We start from the raw sequence: 23,195 nt of genomic DNA, 5'->3' as shown, positions 1-23,195 counted from the left end.
CTCTTCGGGACTCGGTCCTGCGCTGGCGGTGCGGGTCTGTGTGCGCGCACTCCGCGCCTCGCGGCGAAGCGAACGAGGAGGAGCCAGAGCCGGGAGGCGGGAACGACCTGCCACGGGTGAGATGATGGAGCAGCGTCTTTGGCGGCCGCGGCGCCAGCAGCAGCAGCAGCAGCAGCAGCAGCAGCAGCAGCAGCAGCTCTTGAACACACCTCAATGAGAGCGACAGTGGAAGCTGCTGAGCAGAAAGACGTAAGCAGGCTAACTATAGCCGCCGGGAGAGAGAGGGGATGTAACCTGTTCTGCTCAAGGCTGTGAGGTGCGTAATCCCGAGCCGACCCATTATCGAGCGGGTGCAGCCAGCGTTGCCACAGGTGATTTGATTTCCTGTGACGGTAGCTTAGCCAGCCGGGACAATTCCAAAACATTCTTATTTTAAAGTCCTTTTCGGCCACCTGGAGAAGGGGGACGACTCCTAGGAAAAGTCTTACTGTTGATAAATTGACGACCAAAATTTAAAAAGTGTCTCCTCCCGTCACCTCCTCTCCTCTCTGCGAAGCAGATTGGAACCATGGCTTATCCCTTACTCTTCTGCCTCCTGCTCGCTCATCTGGGATTGGGAACTGCTAGCGCCAGCCGCGACCCTCCGGGACGGCTGGATCCCCCTAGAGAGAGAACCCTGAGGCTGAAGCAGCACGCCCAGCAGCCGGCTCGAGCCTCTGCCTCGGATTCCTCGGCTCCCTGGAGCCGCTCCACCGACGGCACCATCTTGGCGCAGAAACTCGCCGAGGAGGTGCCCATGGACGTGGCCTCTTACCTCTACAGCGGGGACTCCCACGAGCTGAAGCGAGCCAACTGCTCCAGCCGCTACGAGTTGGCGGGCCTGCCGGGGAAGTCGTCAGCCCTAGCCAGCTCCCATCCCTCCTTGCACGGGGCACTGGACACGCTGACACACGCCACTAACTTCCTCAACATGATGCTGCAGAGCAATAAGTCGCGGGAGCAGAACTTGCAGGACGACCTGGAGTGGTACCAGGCACTGGTGCGGAGTCTCCTGGAGGGCGAGCCCAGCATTTCCCGGGCAGCCATCACCTTCAGCACCGAGTCGCTGTCCGCGCCGGCCCCGCAGGTTTTCCTCCAGGCCACCCGCGAAGAGAGTCGCATCCTGCTCCAGGACCTGTCCTCCTCGGCACACCACCTGGCCAACGCCACGCTGGAGACCGAGTGGTTCCACGGCCTGCGGCGCAAGTGGAGGACCCACTTACACCGCCGCGGCTCCAATCAGGGGCCCCGGAGCCTGGGCCATAGCTGGCGGCGCAGGGACGGGCTTGGCGGGGACAAGAGCCATGTCAAGTGGTCTCCACCTTATCTGGAGTGCGAGAACGGGAGTTACAAACCCGGGTGGCTGGTCACTCTCTCCGCTGCTTTCTACGGGTTGCAGCCTAACCTGGTCCCGGAATTCAGGTAGGGAGGGGGGAAAAAGCAAAAGCAAAGTCTTCCTTCCGGTGTCTCATGTGGGGAAGGAACACTTGGCTGTGACTCTTAACGCCTCCCACCCCTCCCAGCGGAGACCCAGACTGAGGGACACCTATCGCGGGCGCCTGTGCTTAGGGACAAGAAGCGCCCTAGGTTTGTCAGTTCAGTGAAAGCTTCTCTCAGATCAGTTTCCCTGCAAGGGGCAGGGGACTGGGGAGCATTTGTCAGAGTTGAGAGAAATCTCGGGGGATGCCCTGTGGTTCATTTCAGCCCACGGGAGAGCAGGGAGGGTATTTCCCTTTCTGGGGTGATCGGAGGGAAGCTGGAGAGCTCGGGTGTGCCGGTGAGGCACAGAGTGGCCAGCATTGGATGAGGAAGAAAAGGGAACAGGAGGAAGACAGAGTTCCTCGGTTCTGCCACTTAGGGGTAGCCTCTGCCTGCTTTCTCTGTGCGAGGTTCAGGATACCCGTCTGCTGTTAGTTACCAGAGTATATCCCCTCCGCAGTTTTATCCCTTCAGCAGTGAGTCAGTCTCAGCAGCATGGTTGTCTCCAGGATCCACTTTGCAGTTTGATCAGTGTGCTCCTTCTACCCACCTCTCTCCTCCCCCTAGTCTCCCTTCCTTGGTCCCCTCTTTGTCCTGTTCTCTGTGTCAGGCATACCTGAGGGTTCTCTAGTCCTTCACATACTCATACACTTTATAAATGAACTGGATTGAGTTATCTTAGGGAGGAAGGGATTAGTTCTGACTGAATTCACTCAGGGAGCTTGGAGGAAATTTAATAACAGTTTTTCTGTATTTCCTGTCTAAAGGTTTAGCATTTGTGGGGAGATGAGAATTTGCAAAATAGCGCGGGTAACTTCTGCCCTGGGAAGCTGAGGAACTTCTAAGAACTAGCACTTAAGAATCAATGTGAGGAAGGAACAGAAAGGGAAGAGTAAAATTTCCATAGAGAGCCTTGGAGAGAGCCACAGATTGACTGGGATCCTCCCCAATTTCCATGTTGGGAGGTTCTGGCAAGAAGGTCTTGGGCATTGAGGTTGCTTCTGTATTGTTTAGGAACTTAGGCAAAAGTGAGAAACCTCTGTGTGCGAGTGCCTTGATGCTCTGTTTGGCACAACAAGGACAGGATGCTGACCTGGGGAAAGATACCAGGCTGAGTCCTGGGTGGGCAAAAGGGGAAATCAGAAAGCTTGTCTTGGCAGTGTCATGTCCTGCTGAATGAACCCCAATGAGTTGTTTAACCTCTCTGGGCCTCAGCTACTTAACTAACAAATGAGGGAGTTGAAGTAGATGGTCTCCAGGGAGCCATCCAGTTATAAAATTCTGTAGCTTTTGGTGCAGCAATACTTGAGAATATATATACAGATAGCACCCCCCCCCCCCGCCATGTGACTACATTAAATGTGTGTGTGTGTGTGTGTGTGTGTGTGTGTGTGGTGTGTGTGTGGGTACACGCACATGCATGTGTTTCTGTCTCTCTTAAAGATCTTGTCTTAAGCCAGAGTAACTCTTTCCTACTTTTAGGATAATCTTATTTCCTCCTGATTTCTGCAGGATCCTATTAGTAAGAGCTGAGCACAGCTTTGAGTCTTTGCCATAATGTTTGCTAGAAGAGGAAAGATCAGCAGATGCCATTCACTGCCAGAAAATTGTTTGTGGCCTTCAGATAAGTCTTTTTAGGGAGTCCTAGTTCCCAGGATCGATCTTTCTTTTTTTTCTTTCTTTTTCTCTTTCTTTCTTTCTTTCTTTCTTTCTTTCTTTCTTTCTTTCTTTCTTTCTTTCTTTCTTCTTTCATCTATCATCATCATCTATTTACCTATCTATAACGTTTACTTTCTGTCAGATTCTGTGGTAACTGCTTCACATGCATTATCTTGATTAATTTTCATGACCCTATGAATTAGGTTTTATTATTTTTTTTAGTTTTTAGTTCATTTAGTTTTATTTTACAGAAAAAGTAACCTTGGGCGCCTGGGTGGCGCAGTCGGTTAAGCGTCCGACTTCAGCCAGGTCACGATCTCGCGGTCCGTGAGTTCGAGCCCCACGTTGGGCTCTGGGCTGATGGCTCAGAGCCTGGAGCCTGTTTCCGATTCTGTGTCTCCCTCTCTCTCTGCCTCTCCCCCGTTCATGCTCTGTCTCTCTCTGTACCAAAAATAAATAAACGTTGAAAAAAAAATTTAAAAAAAGAAAAAGTAACCTGAAGCGGGAGAGGTTAAGCTTTTTTCCTGAGCTCCCACAGCAGGTAAGTAGTACAGCTAGGATCTGAGCCCTTTTCATACTTTTAACCACTATGTTAAACTCTGTTTTATGAAGGTATTCTAAGAATGCTGCATATAATAGAGCTGCTACACAAAAATATATGTATTTTCAAAGGTCAGATGTGGGTCTAGGGGGATAGCCATTCATTTTCAGAATCATTTCTCTTAAGGCTCAGAAAGCATGAGTCACCTAAATAAACTCAGTGCCTTCTGCCAGCTAAGATGAAAAGCTGAGAACACAAAGGGTCTGAGATTGTGAGGGCTCACACACCCCCTACCTATTTTTTTGGACTGCATTCAGAAAATTGTTTCCTCTGGCTAAGTTTCTTTAAGTGCTTTCACAATCATCAATGGTATTCTTTAGCCAAGGCACAAAGCCAGGCCATTTAGTATTTGGCTCTCTACGAAGCTGGTTCATCCTGGCAGCATGTGTGAAGAGCAGAATAAGTGCACTCCTGAAGTGCCTTTGCTCGATGTCTTGCACCCCTTAAATGCACAAGATGTTAATTATAGGAACTAGAAGAAATCTTCTAAAGATCAGATGGACCCTCCTGTTGTTTCATAGATAAATAGCACTAAAAAGGTGAAGTGACTTGTCCAAAAATCACAAATCAATACAGTAATGACAGAACCAGGATCCAGGTCTTCTGCTTCTGGTTTACACTATACTTGATATTTATGTACCTAAATCCTATTTCTGTGGCTCTCTTAACCCCTGCATACAACGCATGCTGGGGGACATAGTTTACTCTTCATCATCTTTTAGGACAAAAAAAATTGGCTCATAGAACACAGCTGTTGATTTAAAAAAATATAGTGTTCATTTCACACATTTGAGATACTATTTAAATGGGCCTTTTCTGTCTCTTTCTAAAAGGCAAAGTGTTTTCTTTTTCTTTTTTTTGGTGGTGGTGTTTTATGATATACAATATGCATTCTACATTCTGTAATACAGGTGAATAATATTGTACAGACATGTTTACAAGGTAAACCTCAAATAAATTTTTGGACAGCCATGATTAAGAGCTCTACACATGAGTTAAAATGTATTTTGAACGTCCACAATGTTATTTGCCAAAAGCCTTATCTGTAATGGAAAATCCATTGATACAAATTTTCTTATGGAAGAGGAAAGGAAGAAAAATGTGGTTAAAATTTCCATTTAAGATAAGTTAGTATTTTCTCAGATCTTGCATGTAATAGTCAAACGTTTAAACATTTTATTTTTAGAGGATTAAATCTCAAACATGAAATTCAAAAGTAATGTGAGAACATGGTTAACCACCTTCTTATATTAATGTTTATCATTATAAAATACCTCTCCGAGTAAATTTTATTCCCCTCTGCTTCAGAATGACACAAGTATCTTAAGTTTAAAAGCCTGGCTTAAGACTCACATGGGAAGAGAAATTTATTGCTCATTTCTTTTTTTTCAAAAAATGGCATTAGTTGCTTTGACCAAATGTCTCTTGGGTCTTTTGTTCTATAGTGTAAATATTTTAGTTCTCATATTCCATCTCAGCAAAAGAGAGTAATAATTTAAGATATATCCTCAGTTGTTTATATTTATTACATTAGGTTTGTGATGTCTTTGTAGAGTTTTCCTTAAAGTTAACTCTTTGGTTTTGCATAATAATTTTTCATTGAGGAACTGGAAGTGCTATGGAGTTGGATCCCATTATGCTGAAATCATAGATATCTTCCCAGTGGTACTTTGTACTGTTCAGTGCTTAGGATGGATATAAGGTGTTGAATTTATATTAAGGTAAAGGAACCTTGGGAACTAATTATTTTTTGATGAGCTAAAAGAGACTTAGAAATTCACTTGGTTTCTTTCATCTTCTCAATTTGCAATGGAGGCAACAAGACCCAAAGGGCTAAAGGAACTTGCTAGAGTGGCACAGCTCTTTTGTGGTAGGTTAGAATTCGTGGGAACAAATAATATTTAGCACCTACTATATATCAGATGCTTTATATATACCATTGAATGTAATTCTATTTTCAGCTAGTGACAACTTCAGGCAAGTTGAGCAACCTGCCCAAGGGAACACAGCTAGTAAATTAGGGAGCCCAAATCAAGTTTAGGTCTATCTAGCTATGAAGCTCATACTGTCTTTCCGCCATCCTATACTGTTATCTCTTGTTTACCAACTTTATTTTCACCTTGTTACTTAAAAATATAACATAGTAATGACTTGAAATAATATATTTGGCCCAAATAAGTCAAACACACTTATTACTTTTAGGCCAACCACACAACCAAGTATGTCGTATAGTAAGAAGAGTATTAGACTTGACAGAACTTTGCCTCAAGTCCCAGTTTTGTCTCTGACTGGCAGTATTACCTGTCTGGAGATCAGCTTCTTCATAATTAAAATGTGGGAATGGAGTTTATGCTATCCAAATATCTTTATAACTCTGTTTTCTATGTATTCTTAATTGGTCTATCCAAATCGTCAACAAGTAGGCTCTGGAAACAGGAATAATACACATAAGTGCGGTACCTTGTGGAAATGATATTGCTGGGGAAGTAACATGCAGAGGAAGAGGAAACCATGTGAATGTCAGACTTGATGTTGATAAAAAAAAGCAATAGGGCAATGAAGGAAAGATCACAATAGTGTGGAAACCCCTTTTTATAAACTAACGCAGCAAACGTTGATGTCACTGATTTGCTGACTCCTGAGGGATCACTTCACTCTTTCCTTTACATCCTATACGCATATACCTCCATCAGTGATTCTGGTACAGATCTCTGCATTCAACTAGAGAGGGAAGTTCACAGTATAAAAGAAATGACCATCTTGCTCCAAGCTAGACATATCTTACATCCCTCTTGTGGATAATCCCTCTTGTGGTGAAAAGAGGTTGCCTGTAGACAGCAGAGATGCCTACCTGGGTTATATATCAAAGAGTTTTTAGATGAACTTCTGCCATTGAGGTGTTTCAGTCTCAATTATTTCATCTGTAAGCTGTGAATAGTAAAGTACATCTCCTTTGGGATTCTGTAGTGACTAAGTGAAGAATTGTGATCATACAGGAAGTTCAGTAAATATTTTGTAATGTAACTTCTGGCTTCCCAAGTACTTCCCTCAGAGATAAACTTTCTTAGTTTAGCTGAATTAAAAGTCATGTGGTTAATAGTTTATAATTTATATGATGGCTTAGTTTCATCCCTCATTATTGTGAACACTTGTAATGATAGTGGATCAGGATAGAAATATGGGCCTTGGAGACAGAAGATACTGGCATCTTCTGGGTGGTGTTTGACTGGGTGGTGTTTGACTCATTGTGTTACCATGGGCAGTAGTTGCCTTTCTAATTTTCAGTTTCTTCATCTATAAATTGAGGGGGTTGGTTTAGGTGACATGTAGGACTCCTTATAACCCTGAAAGTCTATGATTATGTACATAATTAAACATGTTACTTTCACTTTTGAAGTTTTATTTGATTAGAATGCTGAAAACAGTTCATCCATTTTCATTTAAATGAAGATCATGTTCATATATGTTCAATGTATGTTTTTATCACAGTCATTTATTTATTAGAGAAAGCCCTCTTGATGTATACTGAGTTAAATATATATACTAATGGAAATGAGAGCTTTCTTTCTTTTTTTCTTTCTTTTGAATACCATTTCAAAATAAGAAGCATGATCTGAGCTTCCAGATCTTTTTTTGAATGTTTATTTACTTTTGAGAAAGAGAGACAGACACAGCACGAGCAGTGGAGGGGCCAGGAGAGAGGGAGGCACAGAATCGGAAGCAGGCTCCAGGCTCTGAGCTGTCAGCACAGAGCCTGATGCGGGGCTCGAACTCACAAACCATGAGATCATGATCTGAGCCAAAGTTGGACACTCAACCGACTGAGGCACCCAGGCACCCCCTGAATTTCCAGATCTTGAAAGACCCCCTGAATATACTTAAAGTCAACATGAAGCTATTTTGCAATTTTTTTAATGTTTATTTATTTTTGAGATAGAGAGAGACAGAGCATGAGCAGGGGAGGGGCGGAGAGAGAGAGACACACACACAGAATCCAAAGCAGGCTCCAGGCTCTGAGCTGTCAGCACAGAGCCTGATGTGGGGCTTGAACTCATGGACCGTGAGATTATGACCTGAGCTGAAGCCAGAAGCTTAACTGACTGAGCCACCCAGGCGCTCCTATTTTGCAAATTTCTAAATCAAGGGCATCAGTATGCCTGTGTAACTTCCCTCAAGATAACTAATGTTTAGGTGGAAGCTCCTTACCTACCCACTCTTAATAACAACTCATTTTCAATTTACTTCTGTAGTTGGCTTTAAAATGTAAAGAAAAGGGCTATTTATTGTGGTGCAGCAGTGACACAGTATTACTTGCCATTTTCTAGAACACGCATTTGGAAGCAGAAATGGGATTTCTGAGACTGCTAAATAAATAACAAGAGTATATGCCTGCCCTCTGGAGAGGGAACTGATGCCCTCCCTAGCTGATTTTATAGCCTCAACTGCAAGATAAGTCAAATTTTACTTTCAATTTAAGAAAGGCAGCAGTTTGGTGTTCATTGTTCAGGGTTTTATGGCTACCTTTTTCCAACCTGCACTGTGTTTTATGATTATATTGTAACATACTGGGATGCCGGGAAGTATGCTGTTGACGTTAGTTTGCACTTGGTTGGTACAGAAGCATTAGTGCCTTGTTTGTTTTCTCCCTTCAGTTCTGGACTGGTATTTACAGGGTTATTTTAGCAGACTTACTAAAATAGTACACTGGGATTTTGATAACTTTGGCAGCTTGATGGCCACTATGCACAAATAGGCAGCACACTGGTACCGGGGCTATGCTCAGAGTGTTTGCAGCCGACAATGTTATTAGGCTCTTGTCCACAGCTTTGGCATATGTACCAGGGAGCGGGGGTTGAGGGCAGCTTGTTCTTCTGGTCTGTCAGCCTTATTTGCTTCTCAGCTGTTAGTAAAAAAAAAAATTCTATGTGCAACTTCTACTTTATCCGGGCATGTACTCATCCCATGAGTCTTTCTTACTTCAGGGAAGAAAACATAAAAATATTTGGGTGGATAGGTTGTTTTATGAAATACTTCTTCAGTTTTCTACAATACCAAACTTAGTATAGGAGCCATGACTTTCTTTTTTGTATCAAAGCATATTATAGTGTCTCAGAGCAATTGCAGGATACATCTAGTTTCATCTAGGTAGAATTTATAGGAAACACAAAATTCATTTAAGTGATCTGACCCCAAGATCATTTTTCCCAAACAAAAATCTTGTTACCTACCTTTTTGTCAAAGAAGGAAGTCTGTCTCTCTTGCTCTCTCTCTCTCTCGTACATGGTTAACAATTACTTCTAATTAATTTAAATACATATAATATCTGTTCTAACTTTCCCAGTTAAAAACTGTAACTACAACAAGACAATGTAGAATTAAAAAATATCTGTCCAGTTAGCAAAAGTACCCAGTGCATCTATAACTTAAAAGGAAACTTCGAATTACATAAGATTTTGGTTTATTTCTTTAACCTAGCTTTCTTCCACTTATGTGTTTTGTCCCATGGGTATGCCTTTTTCCATTACTATGGAAGAACTTTTATAGAGTAATATGACACATAGCTTTTATCTGAGAAAGAGGAAAAGGTAATTCAGTATAGAATAATATGTTTTATCAATTCTAAGATGTATTTCTTCCTGATTTTGATGTCTTTTAATTGAGGTCTGTCTTATGATTGAGAGCATGTCATTTTCAATTGGCATACATTTCCTTTTAATGGTATACAATGCTGCATATTTCAATTAATGGTATCTTATATTTGATGAATATATGCCTGCCATGGGGCTTGAACTCATGAACTGGGAGATCATGACCTGAGCTGAAGTCATATGATCAACCAACTGAGCCACCCAGGCTCCCCTCTTTTTTCTCTTTTCTAAAGATTTTTTTTTTTTTTGCTTTTCAAATTTTTATTTAAATTCCAGTTAGTTAACATACAGTGCAATATTGGTTTCAGGAGTAGAATTCAGTGATTTATCACTTCCATACAACATCCAGTGCTCATCACAAGTACCCTCCTTAGTACTCATCACCCATCTAGTCAATCCTCCACCCACATCCTTCCATCAACCCTCAGTTTCTATCTTTAAGAGTCTTTTATGGCTTGTTTCCCTCTCTCTTTTTTCTTCCTCCTTTCCCACATGGTCATCTGTTTTGTTTCTTAAATTCTACATATGAGTAAAATCATATGGTATTTGTCTTTCTCTGACTTATTTCATTTAACATAATATATTCCAGCTCCACCCACGTCATTGCAAATGGAAAATTTTTCATTCTTTTTGATGGTTGAGTAATATTCTGTTGTATATATATATACATATACATATATATATGTTGTATATATATACATATACATATATATATATGTATATATATACATATATATATATGTATATATATATATATACCACATCTTCTTTATCCATTCATTAGTTGATGGACATTTGAGCTCTTTCCATAGTTTGTCTATTATTGATACTACTGCTATAAACATCAGGATGCATGTACCCCTTCAAATCTGTATTTTTGTATTCTTTGGGTAAATACCTAGGAGTGCAATTGCTGGATCATAGGGTAGTTCTATTTTTAACCTCCATACTGTTTTCCAGTTTGCATTCCCACCAACAGTGCAAGAGGGTTCCCCTCTCTCTTCATCTTCACCAACCCTGTTGTTCCTTGTGTTATTAATTTTAACCATTCTGACAGGTGTGAGGCAGTATCTCATCATGGTTTTGATTTATATTTTCCTGAAGATGAGTGATGTTGAGCATCTTTTCATGTGTCTGTTAGGCAAATGTATGTCTTCTTTGGAAAAATGTCTATTCATGTCTTCTGCTCATTTCTTAAATGGATTATTTGTTTTTTAGGTGTTGAGTTTGATGAGTTCTTTATAGATTTTTGGATACTAACCCTTTATCAGATATGCCATTTGCGAATATAAAGATTTTATTTCTAATTAATCCCTACACCCAATATGGGGCTTGAGCTCACATATGTGAGATTTACATGCTCTACTGGCTGAGGCAGACAGATACCCCCACAGTCCTTTTAATGTATGTGAAATATACAAAACATTGGGCCAGAAGTGGCAGAAACTTTTGTTTTCAGATTAGATTATCAAAGGATTATCAAAATCTTTCCCACACCATCTGGTGAAGGATTTCACTCACACTGTGCGAAAATGCCTAGGACAGTGAGAATAAAAGACCACTTGTAGGGGTGCCTGGGTGGCTCAATCAGTTAAACAACTGACTCTTGATTTCAGCTCAGGTCATGATCTCACAGTTTGCTTTCACAGTGCGGTGCCTGCTTGGGATCTCAGGCTTTGCTCTGACAGTGGGGGGTCTGCTTGGGATTCTCTTTCTCCCTCTCTCTAAAAATAAATAGGCTTTTTTAAAAAAGACCACTTATGGACCAAAAACAGGAGGAAATAGATCTTTCTTTTTTAAAGGGCTTAAAGGTTTTACGGCGTAAATAAAAACTTCATGGTGTAGCCACATAACTAGTTTCAGTTGGTGAGATTTAAATGGAATTGTGGAGTTAAGTGTTTTTTCTTTTTCTTTTTCTTTTTTGTCTAGTCAGCTGCCTGAATGAAGAGTTTGGATTTCCCTTATTTGATGCCTCATACCATTGCACAGAGCAGGGTTTCTCATACTAGGCTTTATTGACATTTTGGGCCAGATCACCTTTTGTTGTGAGGGCTGTCTTGTTTAAGATGTGTAGTAGCACCTCTGGCCTCTACTTACTAGATGCTAGTAGCAACCTCGTGGACCTCCTAGACATCAAAAATGTGTACAAACATTGCCAAATATCTCCTTGGGGCCAAAATGCCTATGTTTGAAAGCTGCTGGTGTAGAGAGAACTCATATAAATATTCTCTTCTGGGGCTATTTATTTCAAGGGTTCTGTATGTATATGTATGTGTATGTGTTCGTGAATGAGTCTGACAGATCACATTTCTATTTATTTATTTATTTTCTTACTTGTTTGGAACATAATATCATTTCATATATAGAACCTGATATGAGTGAGGATTGGAAAATTTTCATCAATCAATGTAATATTAATTTACATTTTTACATCATCAGGGTTCAAAAAGAACAACTTGGCAAATTATTTGTAGAATTTGTTACTAATACGGCTTTATTATTCTCATGGTTAAGTGTTTTATATCTAAGGTTTATCCATAAAGGATGCATTTTGAAAAGAAAACGTGTGTGTGGGTGGTGGGGTCATTCTTTAAAGAAGCAAATTTTAGTCGGTGTCCTGACAAAGCTTCTTTTTGAAGAATTAGAATTTTAGAAGTAAAAAGGATTTTAGAGATAATATAACCCAATTTATAGTTACTTTTACGAGTGAGGAAATTGACACCCAGGGAAGTGACCATCACTTGCATTAGCTATGGCTGCAGTGAACTTGTAATTTAACGTAGGTACAAATAAAAACACCCAGAGTCATCAAATAAAGGTTAACTTATATTCATTATTCACTGATTTCAAACATGGCTGGGCATCAGGATCATCTGGAAAGCCTAATAATATGTTCCTTGGCCCTCCCCAGACCCTGTGAATAAGATAATCTGAGGATAGGTTCAGAAGTCTATATTAAAACAAAGTCTTTGTAATTCAGAGGCAACTGATCCTTAAGCACCAACTTGGAAAAAGGCAAAAAGCGTTTAATAAGGTTATAACATATATAATCCATTTCCCAAGATTTTAAGAATAAAAATTAAAAATTGTAGATCCTTCAGCTTTAGTTATCCAAAGGATTTGGATACAGGCAATTCTGAATACCTGAAGCAATTCAATATTGTGAACGATCCTATTGGTAGGGGTAGAATGAATAGCAGGTTCTTCATGAAGGCAGAGACATCACAGGTACTGAGCCTTGGTATATGGGCCACAGAGTAGTGTGCTGTATCTCCCTTTCTTTATTTCGGGTTCTTTTTCTCACTGTTAAGATAGGGGCTTTCATGAAAACAGCTGTTTCTGGTCTCTTTATATAAAAGTCCTATTTCCCCAACCAGTTCTACATGGCCTTCACATGCAAGAACCACATTTTATGACTTCCCATATTCAGTCCCTCTTGAAATCATCTTGCATATTTCAGGGAGGCAGTATGGAATAGTGTCTAGGAGGAAGGGTTTTAGGATTATAAACGTATACTTGAATCCATGAGCTTTCACTTTTGCTTACCATGTGACACTGGGCAAGTTACTCAACTCTTTCCATGTCTTTATCTTGAAAGGGTATAGAGTACCTCTCATGGTTGTAAAGAGTAAACAGTCACATATATATATATATATATATATATATATATACACACATATATATATGTTTATATATCTATGTGTATATATATGTTTATATATATGTATATATATGGTTTATATATACATATAGTATATATATGGTTTATATATATAGTATATATGTGGTTTATATATATTTTATATATATTTAGTTTAGCATAATATGTGGAATGTAGTATTTTTTAAAAAAAAACATTATAGAGTATGTAACATGTGTCTGGCTAGGACCATAGATGCTGGAGATATAATAATGAAAATAACATGGATTTTTTTGTGGGGGCGGGGGGATAGATGATAAATAAGAAAAATAAATATAATAAATAATTCTTGATAGGAACAAGTGATATAAAGTTATAAATAGGATAATGAAATAAAGAATAGCTGAGAGGCAGGGTGGGCTGCATTAAATAGGATGGTCAGGTAAGACCGTTGAGTTAAGAAATGAAGGATGAGAAGGAGACAGGCATGGAACAAGTTGAGGTAATCATGATCTAAATAGGAAATAGCAAGAACAAAGGTCTTGAGACAAGAATGAGCTTCAAATGGTCTAAGAATAGAAAGAAAGTGCCACTAGAATGTACTGAGAGGTGGGTAATGACATAGAAGATGAGTGTAATATATGCAGGTGTTCAATAAATGGCTAAGATACTGTGGTAATATAGAAACATATTAAGTGCTTTAAACATTTCTACCCCTTAGCAATCTGTAAATTGTGGATGAATCTACAGTGTTTTCCTTTGGATGGTTTGGTTGTAATGTTATCTTATTTTGGTGCTTTTTTTCTCTTTCCTCCTTTTACTCTTGGCCTTCTTGCCATTGCCTCCCTTAGCTCTGGGAGTTTGAGTTTTCCAGTCTCTCTGATGAAATTTCAGTAAAAAAATAAGCTATATATATATATATATATATATATATATATATATATAATTTTTTAAAGTTTATTTTGAGAGAGAGAGAGAGAGGGAGAGAGAGAGGGAGAGTGAGTGAGTGTGTGTGTGTGTGCGTGTGTGTGTGTGTGTGTGTGTAAATGGGAGAGGGGCAGAGAGAGAGGGAGAGAGAGAAACCCAAGCAGGCTCTGTCAGCACTGAGCCTGACACGGGGCTCTATTTCATGAACCCATGAGATCATGACCCGAGCCGAAACCAAGAGTCAGATGCTTAACCAACTGAGCCACCCAGGTGCCCCAAGAATAAGCTATTTCTAGTTGCTCCATTCTCAAATGTGAATGAACAAATTGGAATTTGAGAGGCAAAGGAGGTAGAAATAAAAAATCCAAAATTTCTTGCAAAAATAAGCTGGGTGCTTTTCTTGCTCCCTGGCTCAAACCTGTACATAAAGCCTTTTCCAGACACAGACAGCAGAATAAGGGCAGAGACACAGCAGGTTAACTCCTGGGCGAAGCATCTTTTTCTTCACCAGCATGCCTGGAATGACGTCCTGCAGATCCCTGACTTCTCTCAAGCTGGTAGCTGGCAGGTCTTGTCATTTGGCATTTCCTGACATACTTTGTTGTCCTTTATGGTGAGGTCTCAGATGTAGAGGTCAGGGGCTGCCTGTGAGAGGCACAAGGCATAGAAGTGAGATTGGAAGAGTCAGAAGAGAGACCACAAATATTTGGACATGAATTTGGAGGTAGACTTTGCATTATGGGAAGTATAGGTAGGAGTGTATCTCTAATGAGCATTAACAATGAAAATCTGGTTTATGGGTTTTAGGAAATAAAATAATCATCATTACCTTCTCTAACATGACAAATGTGGAATTTAATCTATTGGTTACCTTGCTTTTTGCACACATAAATTTTTAAATAATATCTTATATGGTTTACTTTTCTTTCTCTGTCTTCCTACTTCTCTTGCTATTCCAGTATTTTTAGATAATTAAAGATGGTAGAATTTATAACCTGTCACTGCAGTAAGAAAAAAATAATAATCATAAAAAGCCAAAACCCTCTGTGCTTTGTCTATTGATTGCCTCTAAGAAATGAAACTTGAATAACTGAATCCGTGCATTTTCAGAATGTTCCAAATTCCAAGAACTAATGGATTATCTCTCTCTAGATCAGTTGCTCGAAACCCTGCTACCTTTAGTTTGCAAGTGTCTGCAAGGAGACTTCACATACTGCTCCCCACCCTTGGAATTGGCTTCTGCCTTTCTTTTTCTTGTTAAAGAAAGAAAAAGGAACCATATAGTTTACTTATCTCTAATATCATCTAACTTCTTAATCAATCATACTATTTCTTTAAAAAGTTTCACATTGTTTTGAAGCCATTCTTGTTGGAGTCTCATGTTTTCTGCAGAATAACTATCATGGAAAATCTTTTCGAATTACTGAAAATTTGAATTCAACTGTGTGTTGGACGCAGGTTCTGTTATTTCTAGAATTTTTATTTTTTCATCTCCTGGAGCACAATTTCAAATACTTTCTAAGTATTTCAGGTACTTTCTAAATAAAATTTCTAAGTCTTCCCATGTCTGAAAACATGTCTTAGCACATGATTGATTGTCAGAATATGGAATTATAGGTGCAAAGTCATTTCAGCCTCAGAATTTTAAAGACATTGTTTTTAGCATTTATTGATGGTGGTAAAACATTTTTGATATTAACCTGATTTATTACACTTTTGTAGGTAATTGTTTCTTGTCTCCCCATGGAAACTTTTAAGGTCTTTTCTTTTTCCTTGGGGTTCTGAATATTCATGATGATGTGCTTAGATGTGATTCTTTTTATTCATCAACCATACCACTTAGTTGGCCCTTTTAGACTTTTCCACTCAGAAATTTTCTTTTGTGATTGCTTAAAATTACTTTCTCCTATCCATTTTCTCTTTCTGGAACTCCTAACAGTTAGGTATTTGACCTTCTGAGTTGATCTCTGTAGTTCTTAACTTTTTTCTCATTTTTCCATGTTTTTCTTTTTACTTTCCCTTCTAGGAGATTTTATTTTTTCTTCCTTTTTAGTAAATTTATTTTCATTTGTCAATCTCTTTTAATTTCTACAAACTCTTTCTTGCTCTGATTGTTCTTCATAATTGTATGATCATTTTCTTAAATTTCTTTGAGAAAATTAAAATACCTATTAAATTGTCTTCTGTTGCCTGAATTACTGTTGTTTGTTCCTGGCTTAGTTGTTTTGCTTTTTCATACCAGTTCTTCTCCTTTATGCTACCAGTTCATCTCAAATGTGATCCTTAGTCATCAGTTTTATGATTGAAGGGCTCAGTTAATTTACATGGCTAGATGACACGGAGCCTTCTCAGATGTGTAGGTCTAGTTTCTCAGTAGAACTCTCCCTTGATCGTGAGGCTTCATTTTCTTTAGGGTGCCTGAGAAGGAAGTTGGAAGTCTCTGGGCCACCCTAGACCTTTACTCTAGGAGAACTAATAACCAATTTTAGAAACTTTAGCTCTTCCCAGGCATTTTTTTTCCATCTCTTTACAGAATCGTTCTTGGGTTTCAGTTTGGGAATACCTTCCATTACAGCACACAAAGGAGGATAACTTGTGTGACTGTTTAGAAGGAAGTCCTTCAATTCATTATCTTGATGTCTGCCTCATTTTCTACTTCTACTCTTGAAACCAATTGACTTTGAGTTTAAAATCTTTTTGAAAAGTCTGTTGGAAGAGACTCCATATCCAACTGCCATTACAATTGGATATAGAGGGATGAGGTAGAGAAATATATGCTCAACTCACCAACTTGAACAAGAGCTCAAACTTGGGTCTTCTGACCAGTCTTCCTACACTTATACCAAGGATATGGATATCATATACAGCCCTTTTCCTTATTAGGTATGTCTCCTTAGGCAACCCATTTCATCTCTTTTTGTCCCAGATTTCTTAACTATTATTTAGGGGAAATGATGTTGATAATACATAGTTGTAACATAAACTGGGGAAATATCAATCACATACAGTTTCAGTGAGAACGCTTTAAGGTTGTCTAGCATAATGTCTGACAGTTAACGAGTACCTAATAAACGATAACTTAAAACATAGGGTTCAAAGCATCCAGGTAAACTCTATATTTAGTTCACATCTTGGGTTCCTAACCAGGGTGGCTTATTTTACTTTCAATGGGAAAATTTTTTATCTACTTTATGGCCTTATTTACTGCTATTATTTCTAGATTAGAAGTAGCCTTTAGAGTAAACACACACACACACACACACACACACACACACACACAAACTGTGCAGATTATCATCTGGGTAATCTGACCTGAACATCTGAATAAGAATCAACAGAAAAAAAAGAGAAATTTAGTAATTTAAGAAATGATTAATACAAAGATATTTTCATTTAGATATTGCAGCTAACATAAATGGCACTTTTAATTAAGTCAACAGGAAACTGAAGGTATGAGATCATTATTTTATATTTTAAGACATAAATTAAACATTTATTTTCCATGACAGATATACTTTGTCATTTTTTCCTTCCTAGACATTAAAAAAGTATGACTTTCGACATATTATATAACTTGCCTGAACCTTATTTTCCTCATCTATAAAACGAGAGGATACTTCCTCTTTTATAGGATTGTTATTTGGAAAAAATGGGTCAATATAGGGGATCTCTTTGTACTGGGCCCCCTGAAAAGGGATTGTTATGCCCCATTCAGAAATAGTCATATCCAAAGAGTTGATACAAGGAACACTGTGGATGTGTTTGATAAAATAAATTGTCCTCTTGTTATTTAGAATTGAAATAAAATGAAGCTCAAAACAATCCCAGCGAAGGAAAACCACAAATGAAACATTAGTCAGCGACCTCTATAAAAGTGGCAGACTCAAAATGTATTTTTCAGAAAGAAAAATGCTATTAACAAATTCTGAACCCTAGCAATTTGAAGAGATATGCTGCACTTAAGTTTGAAAAAAAATATCTCCTTGAGGAGCCTCAAAATGCAAAGATTGTATATGTGGATGGAAAATAGATGTTTCTCCTGATTGACCTTACTTCATTTTGTATTTATTGGTTCTTTCTCTTTTTTTAAAATCACACTTGAGTTATTTATTTTTTTTCACACAAAATGTACAGATCTTCCCAAGGAAGGTGTGACCTGATTGCCAAAAAACCTTCCAAGAACAAGAAGCCAGACAGATGGAAGACGTTTGTCACTATGTAAAGTTTTGGCAAGCTTTCTCTGGACGTGTCTGCTGCAAAGTAGCATGGGGGAGGAGAACATTTCCTTGCTTTGAGACAGACTCTTGTCAAATTTTCTAGATGTTTTAGAGGGCATCAGATTATGTTCTTGGTTCTTTTGTATTTCTTGTACTTATATGCTTGAATTAAATGATACAGATGCTGGGTGCTTTTCTGAGGATATTTTCTGAGGATGAGATGCCTCAAGTGAAGAAACTACACAAAGCTTACTTAAGTCACTGAAACATGAATGTAGACTCTTCTACAGTTAGATGGAAAAAGAAAGAAAATAGCTCTTCTTCCCCTTTAAAAAAAGTCTTTTCACTTTTCCTTGATCGCATCCCATTTATGAGATACGCTCTTCATATGCTACTTGTGTGCAAATAATTTTAATTAAATACTTGCTATATAGCTCATGGTTTTGCTTACTTTTTATTCACCCAACTCTTTAAAAAAAACAACTTTTTTTAGGGGCACCTGGGTGGCTCAGTTGTCTGAGTATCTGACTTCAGCTCAGTCCATGATAGGTTCGAGCCCCATGTCGGGCTCTGTGCTGACAGCTTCAGAATCTGTGTCTCTCTCTCTGCCCCTCCCCCACTCACACTCTGTCTCTCTCTCCTTCAAAAATAAATATTTAAAAAAGCCCTTTTTTAAACGTTTATTATTGAGAGAGAGAGAGAGAGAGAGGGAGAGAGAGAGGCAGAAAGTGGGGGGGGGGCGGAGAGAGAGAGGGAGACATAGAATCTGAAGCAGGCTCCAGACTCTGACCCGTCAGCACAGCTGTCTCGCACCCACAAAACGCGAGATGGTGACCTGAGCTGAAGTTGAACGTTTAACTGGCTGAACCACCCAGGCACCCCCCACAGCTCTGTTTTAAAAATCTCTCCATGTTGCTATATATATAACCAGTCCATTTCTCTATTGCAATATGGTACTCTACTGCTGCATAGCGTGTAGAAACTGTCCAGTCCCAGGGATGGGCACCCAGACTGTCTTCAATTCCCTGAAATTACAATAACACTGCAATAAGCTTATATACCCCTTTATAGATTTAAGTGAGAATTTCTTTGAAAGATAAATCCAAGAGCAGGATTTCTGGGTTACAGAGAGGAGTGAACATATTTTACAAAATATTGTAAGATTGTTCTCTCGACAGGCTGCATCAGTCTACATACTCACCACTAGAGCATAAGGGATCCTACAGCTTTATGTTACTGCCAACACTTGGTGTTGTGCAACTTTCTAATTTTTTGGCCAGTTTAATGAATCCAAAGTGACATCTCACTACTGTTTTAATTTACATTTCTCTGATTACTAATGAGCTTAAGCATCTCTTCATGTGCATATTGTAAGTCTGTTGGGTTTACTTTTCTGTAAAATGCTTGTTTATATCCTTTGCCTTGACTTAAAAAGAACATCTTAAAAAGTTTCTACTTTTATATATTTTTGATATATAGGAATCATAATAAGAAAATATTTCCTTGCCAATTTTGTACATTGTAATATCACCCAGTCTGTCACCTTTCAGTTACCTTTTCCCTTGAACAGAATTTTCAAAAATTTCTGATGTTATTTTCTTAAAATTTTGCCTTACAGGCTATGCTTTTGGGTTTAAGAAAGCTTTCAATACCTCGTCACAAGAATATTCTTTTATGTTATCAACCACTAACTTTAAAGGTTTACTTTTCACAGTCTGGTTTTGAACATCTGGAGTTACCTTTGCACATGGTTAGGTAGGTATCCAGGTATTATTTTTGTTCATTCAGTGAGCCAGATTCCCAACGTTATCATCTTTATCATACATGTAAATGCCTTATATGCATACGTATGTTTCTGAATTCTCTATTTTGTTACACTGTTTCTCATGTCTGTTTTTCTGTTAATACTAAGTTTTATTGCCATGGTAGGGCAGTATGTCTTAATACTTGCTTGGGCAAGGCCTACCTCTTTTCTTTTCACAACTTACTTTTATTATTCTACTTCAGGTAAGTTATCAAGTTTTTCAAAATTCTGTATAGAATTTTAGTGGTTCTGCATTAAATTTATAGCTGCATTTGATAAGAATTTACATTTTTAATATAGTAAATTATTCCTTCTTAGAGCATGGGCTCTCTCTCAATTTATTAAGATCATCTATTTTGTCTTTCATTAGAGCTTCAAAGTTTCTCCATAGAGGTTTTGTGTATTCTTGATTAAGTTACCTACTACAGAATTTATGGGTTCTGTTGCTATTTTAAATGGCATCTTTTTAGGTATAATTTTTTGGTGCAGATTTTGGTATAGATAAATGCTATTGATTTTTGTACATTGATCTGGTGTCCATTAATCTTGCTGCACTTTTTTATTATTCTCATATTTGTCTGTTGACTAATTGTCGGATAAATGATCCTCTACAAATAATGATGGTTTAATCTCATCTGAACTTTACATATCATTTTTTTTCTTTATAGAATTAGTTGTGACTTTCAGTACTATATTAAACAGCATCAGAGATAGTAAGCATTCTTGACTTAAAGGGAACATCTTAAAAAGTTTCTCCTTTAATTATTTTTGATAGAAGCAAGCTTTATCAAGTTAAGAAAGTGTCCTCCTATTTCTAGTTCATCATTAAAGGAAATTGGGTGGTAGAACTTTGGAAAATGCTTTTTTACCTTGATTAAAATAATCGTATAATTATTCTTATTTCTTCTATTAATGCTGTGAATTTCATTGATATATTTTCTTTCTTCTTCTTTTTTTGGTCTTTTAAGTTTTTATTTTAATTTGTTAGTTAACACACAATGTTATATTAGTTTCAGGTGTACAATACAGTGGTTCAACAATTCTATACATCACCCAATGCGCATTACAAGTGTACTCCTTAATCCTCATCACCCATTTAACTCATCCCTCCCACCCACTCCCCTCTGCTAAGCATCAGTTTGTTCTCCATAGTTAAAAGTCTATTTCTTGATTTGTCTCTTTTTTCCCCTTCTGCTTATTTGTTTTGTTTCTTAAATTCCACAGGAATGAAATCATGTGGTATGTCTTTCTCTGACATGCTTATTATTATTATATTCCTAATTCCTTCCATGTTGTTGCAAATGACAGGATTTCATTCTTTTTTATGACTAATATTATATATAATTGTATTTTATATAATATACATAATATATTGCACCAACAGTGCAAGAGGTTTCCCTTTTCTTCACATCCTCACCAATACCTGTTGTTTCCTGTGTTGTTGACTTTAGCCATTCTGACAGGTGTGAGGTGATATCTCATTGTAGTTTTGATTTTCACTTCCCTGATACTAAGTAATGATGCACATCTTTTCATGTGTCTTTTGGTCATCAGTATGTCTTTGGATAAATGTGCATTCATGTCTTCTGCCAATTTTTATTTAGATTATTTGGTTTTTTTGGGTGTTGAGTTGTGTAGGTTCTTATATATTTTGAATACTAACCCTTTATCAGATATTTAATTTTCAAATATCTTCTCCTGTTTAGTAGGTTGCCTTTTAGTTTTATTGATTTTGTTTCCTTCACTGTACAAAAGCTTTTTATTTTCATGTAGTCCCCATAGTTTATTTTTGCTTTAGTATCCCTTGGCTTAGAAGACATATCTAGAAAAAAGCTGCTATGGCCAATGTTAAAGAGGTTACTGCCTGTGTCCTCTTCTAGGATTTTTAAGGTTTCAGGTCTCGCCTTTAGGTCTTTCATCCATTTTGAATTTATTTTTGTGTATGGTGTAAGAAAGTAGCCCAGTTTTCCCAACACTTTTGTTGAAGAGACTTTCCCCATTCAGTATTTTTTCCTGCTTTGTTGAAGGTTAATTGACCATAAAATTGTGGGTTTATTTCTGGGTTTTCCATTCTGTTCTATTGATCTATGTGTCTGTCTTTGTACTAGTACCATATACTTTTTTGATCACTATAGCTCTGTGATATAACCTGAAGTCCAGAATTTGCTTTTCTTTTTCAAGATTCCTTTGGCTATGTGGGGTCTTTGTGGTTCCATATACATTTTAGAATTGTTTGTTCTCATTCTGTGAAAAATGCTGTTAGTATTTTGATAGAGATTGCATTAAACCTATATATTGCTTTGGGTAGTATAGATATTTTAAAAATATTTATCAGTTCTAGCAGGTTTTTGGTGGAGTCTTTAAGGTTTTCTATATATATTATCATGTCTTCTGCAAAGACTAAAGTTTTACTTCTTCCTTACCAAACTGGATGCCTTTTATTTCTTTTTGTTGTCTGATTGATGTGGCTAGGACTTCCAGTACTATGTTGAATTAAAGTGACAAGAGTGGACATCCTTGTCTTGTTCCTGACCTTAGGGGAAATTCTCTGTTTTTCTGCATTGAGGGTGATGTTAGCTGTGGGTTTTTCATATATGGTCTTCATTATGTTGAGGTATGTTCCCTCTAAACCTACTTTGTTGAGAGTTTTTATCATGAATGGATGTTGTACTTTGTCAAATGTTTTTTTCTGCATCTATTGAAATGATCATATGGTTTTTATCCTTTCTCTTATTGATGTGATGTATCATGTTGACTGATTTCTGAATATTGAACCACCATTGATACACAGAAATAAATCCCATTTGATTGTGGAGAATGGTTTTTTAAATGACTTGTTGAATTCAGTTTGCTAGTATTTTGTTGAGGATTTTTAGAAATCAGAGATATTGGCCTGTAGTTCTTTTTTATTTGTCGTATCTTTACTTGGTTTTGGTATCAGCGTAATGCTAGCCTCATAGAATGAATTTGGAAGTTTTCCTTCCTTTTCTATTTCTGGAATAGTTTGAGAAGAATAGGTGTTAAATTTTTTAAATGTTTAGTAGAATTCATCTATGAAGCATTCTGGTCCTGGACTTTTGTATGTTGAAAGTTTTTTGATTAATGATTCAATTTCTTTGTTGGTTATCAATCTATTCAATTTTTTTATTTCTTCCTGTTTCAGTTTTGGTAGTTTATATGT

At 38.0% G+C, this 23,195-nt stretch overlaps 1 protein-coding gene across 1 annotated transcript in view; it reads left to right on the top strand.

The window, feature by feature from the left end:
* Nucleotides 1-513: 513 nt before the first annotated feature.
* GPR158 (G protein-coupled receptor 158) overlaps nucleotides 514-23,195 on the top strand; it is a 441,554-nt gene continuing 418,872 nt past the window's right edge. The window contains exon 1 of the mRNA XM_040451181.1: nucleotides 514-1,461. Within this exon, the coding sequence (XP_040307115.1) occupies nucleotides 569-1,461 (893 nt within the window). The 5' untranslated portion in view covers nucleotides 514-568. The remainder of the gene's footprint in view (nucleotides 1,462-23,195) is intronic.

The sequence above is a fragment of the Herpailurus yagouaroundi genome, unplaced genomic scaffold, assembly GCF_014898765.1.
Source record: "Herpailurus yagouaroundi ecotype Mexico unplaced genomic scaffold, PumYag 203, whole genome shotgun sequence".
NCBI classification, from domain to species: domain Eukaryota; kingdom Metazoa; phylum Chordata; class Mammalia; order Carnivora; family Felidae; genus Herpailurus; species Herpailurus yagouaroundi.
Note: the sequence above shows the minus strand (reverse complement) of the source record. Positions and strands in the feature narration are given on the sequence as shown.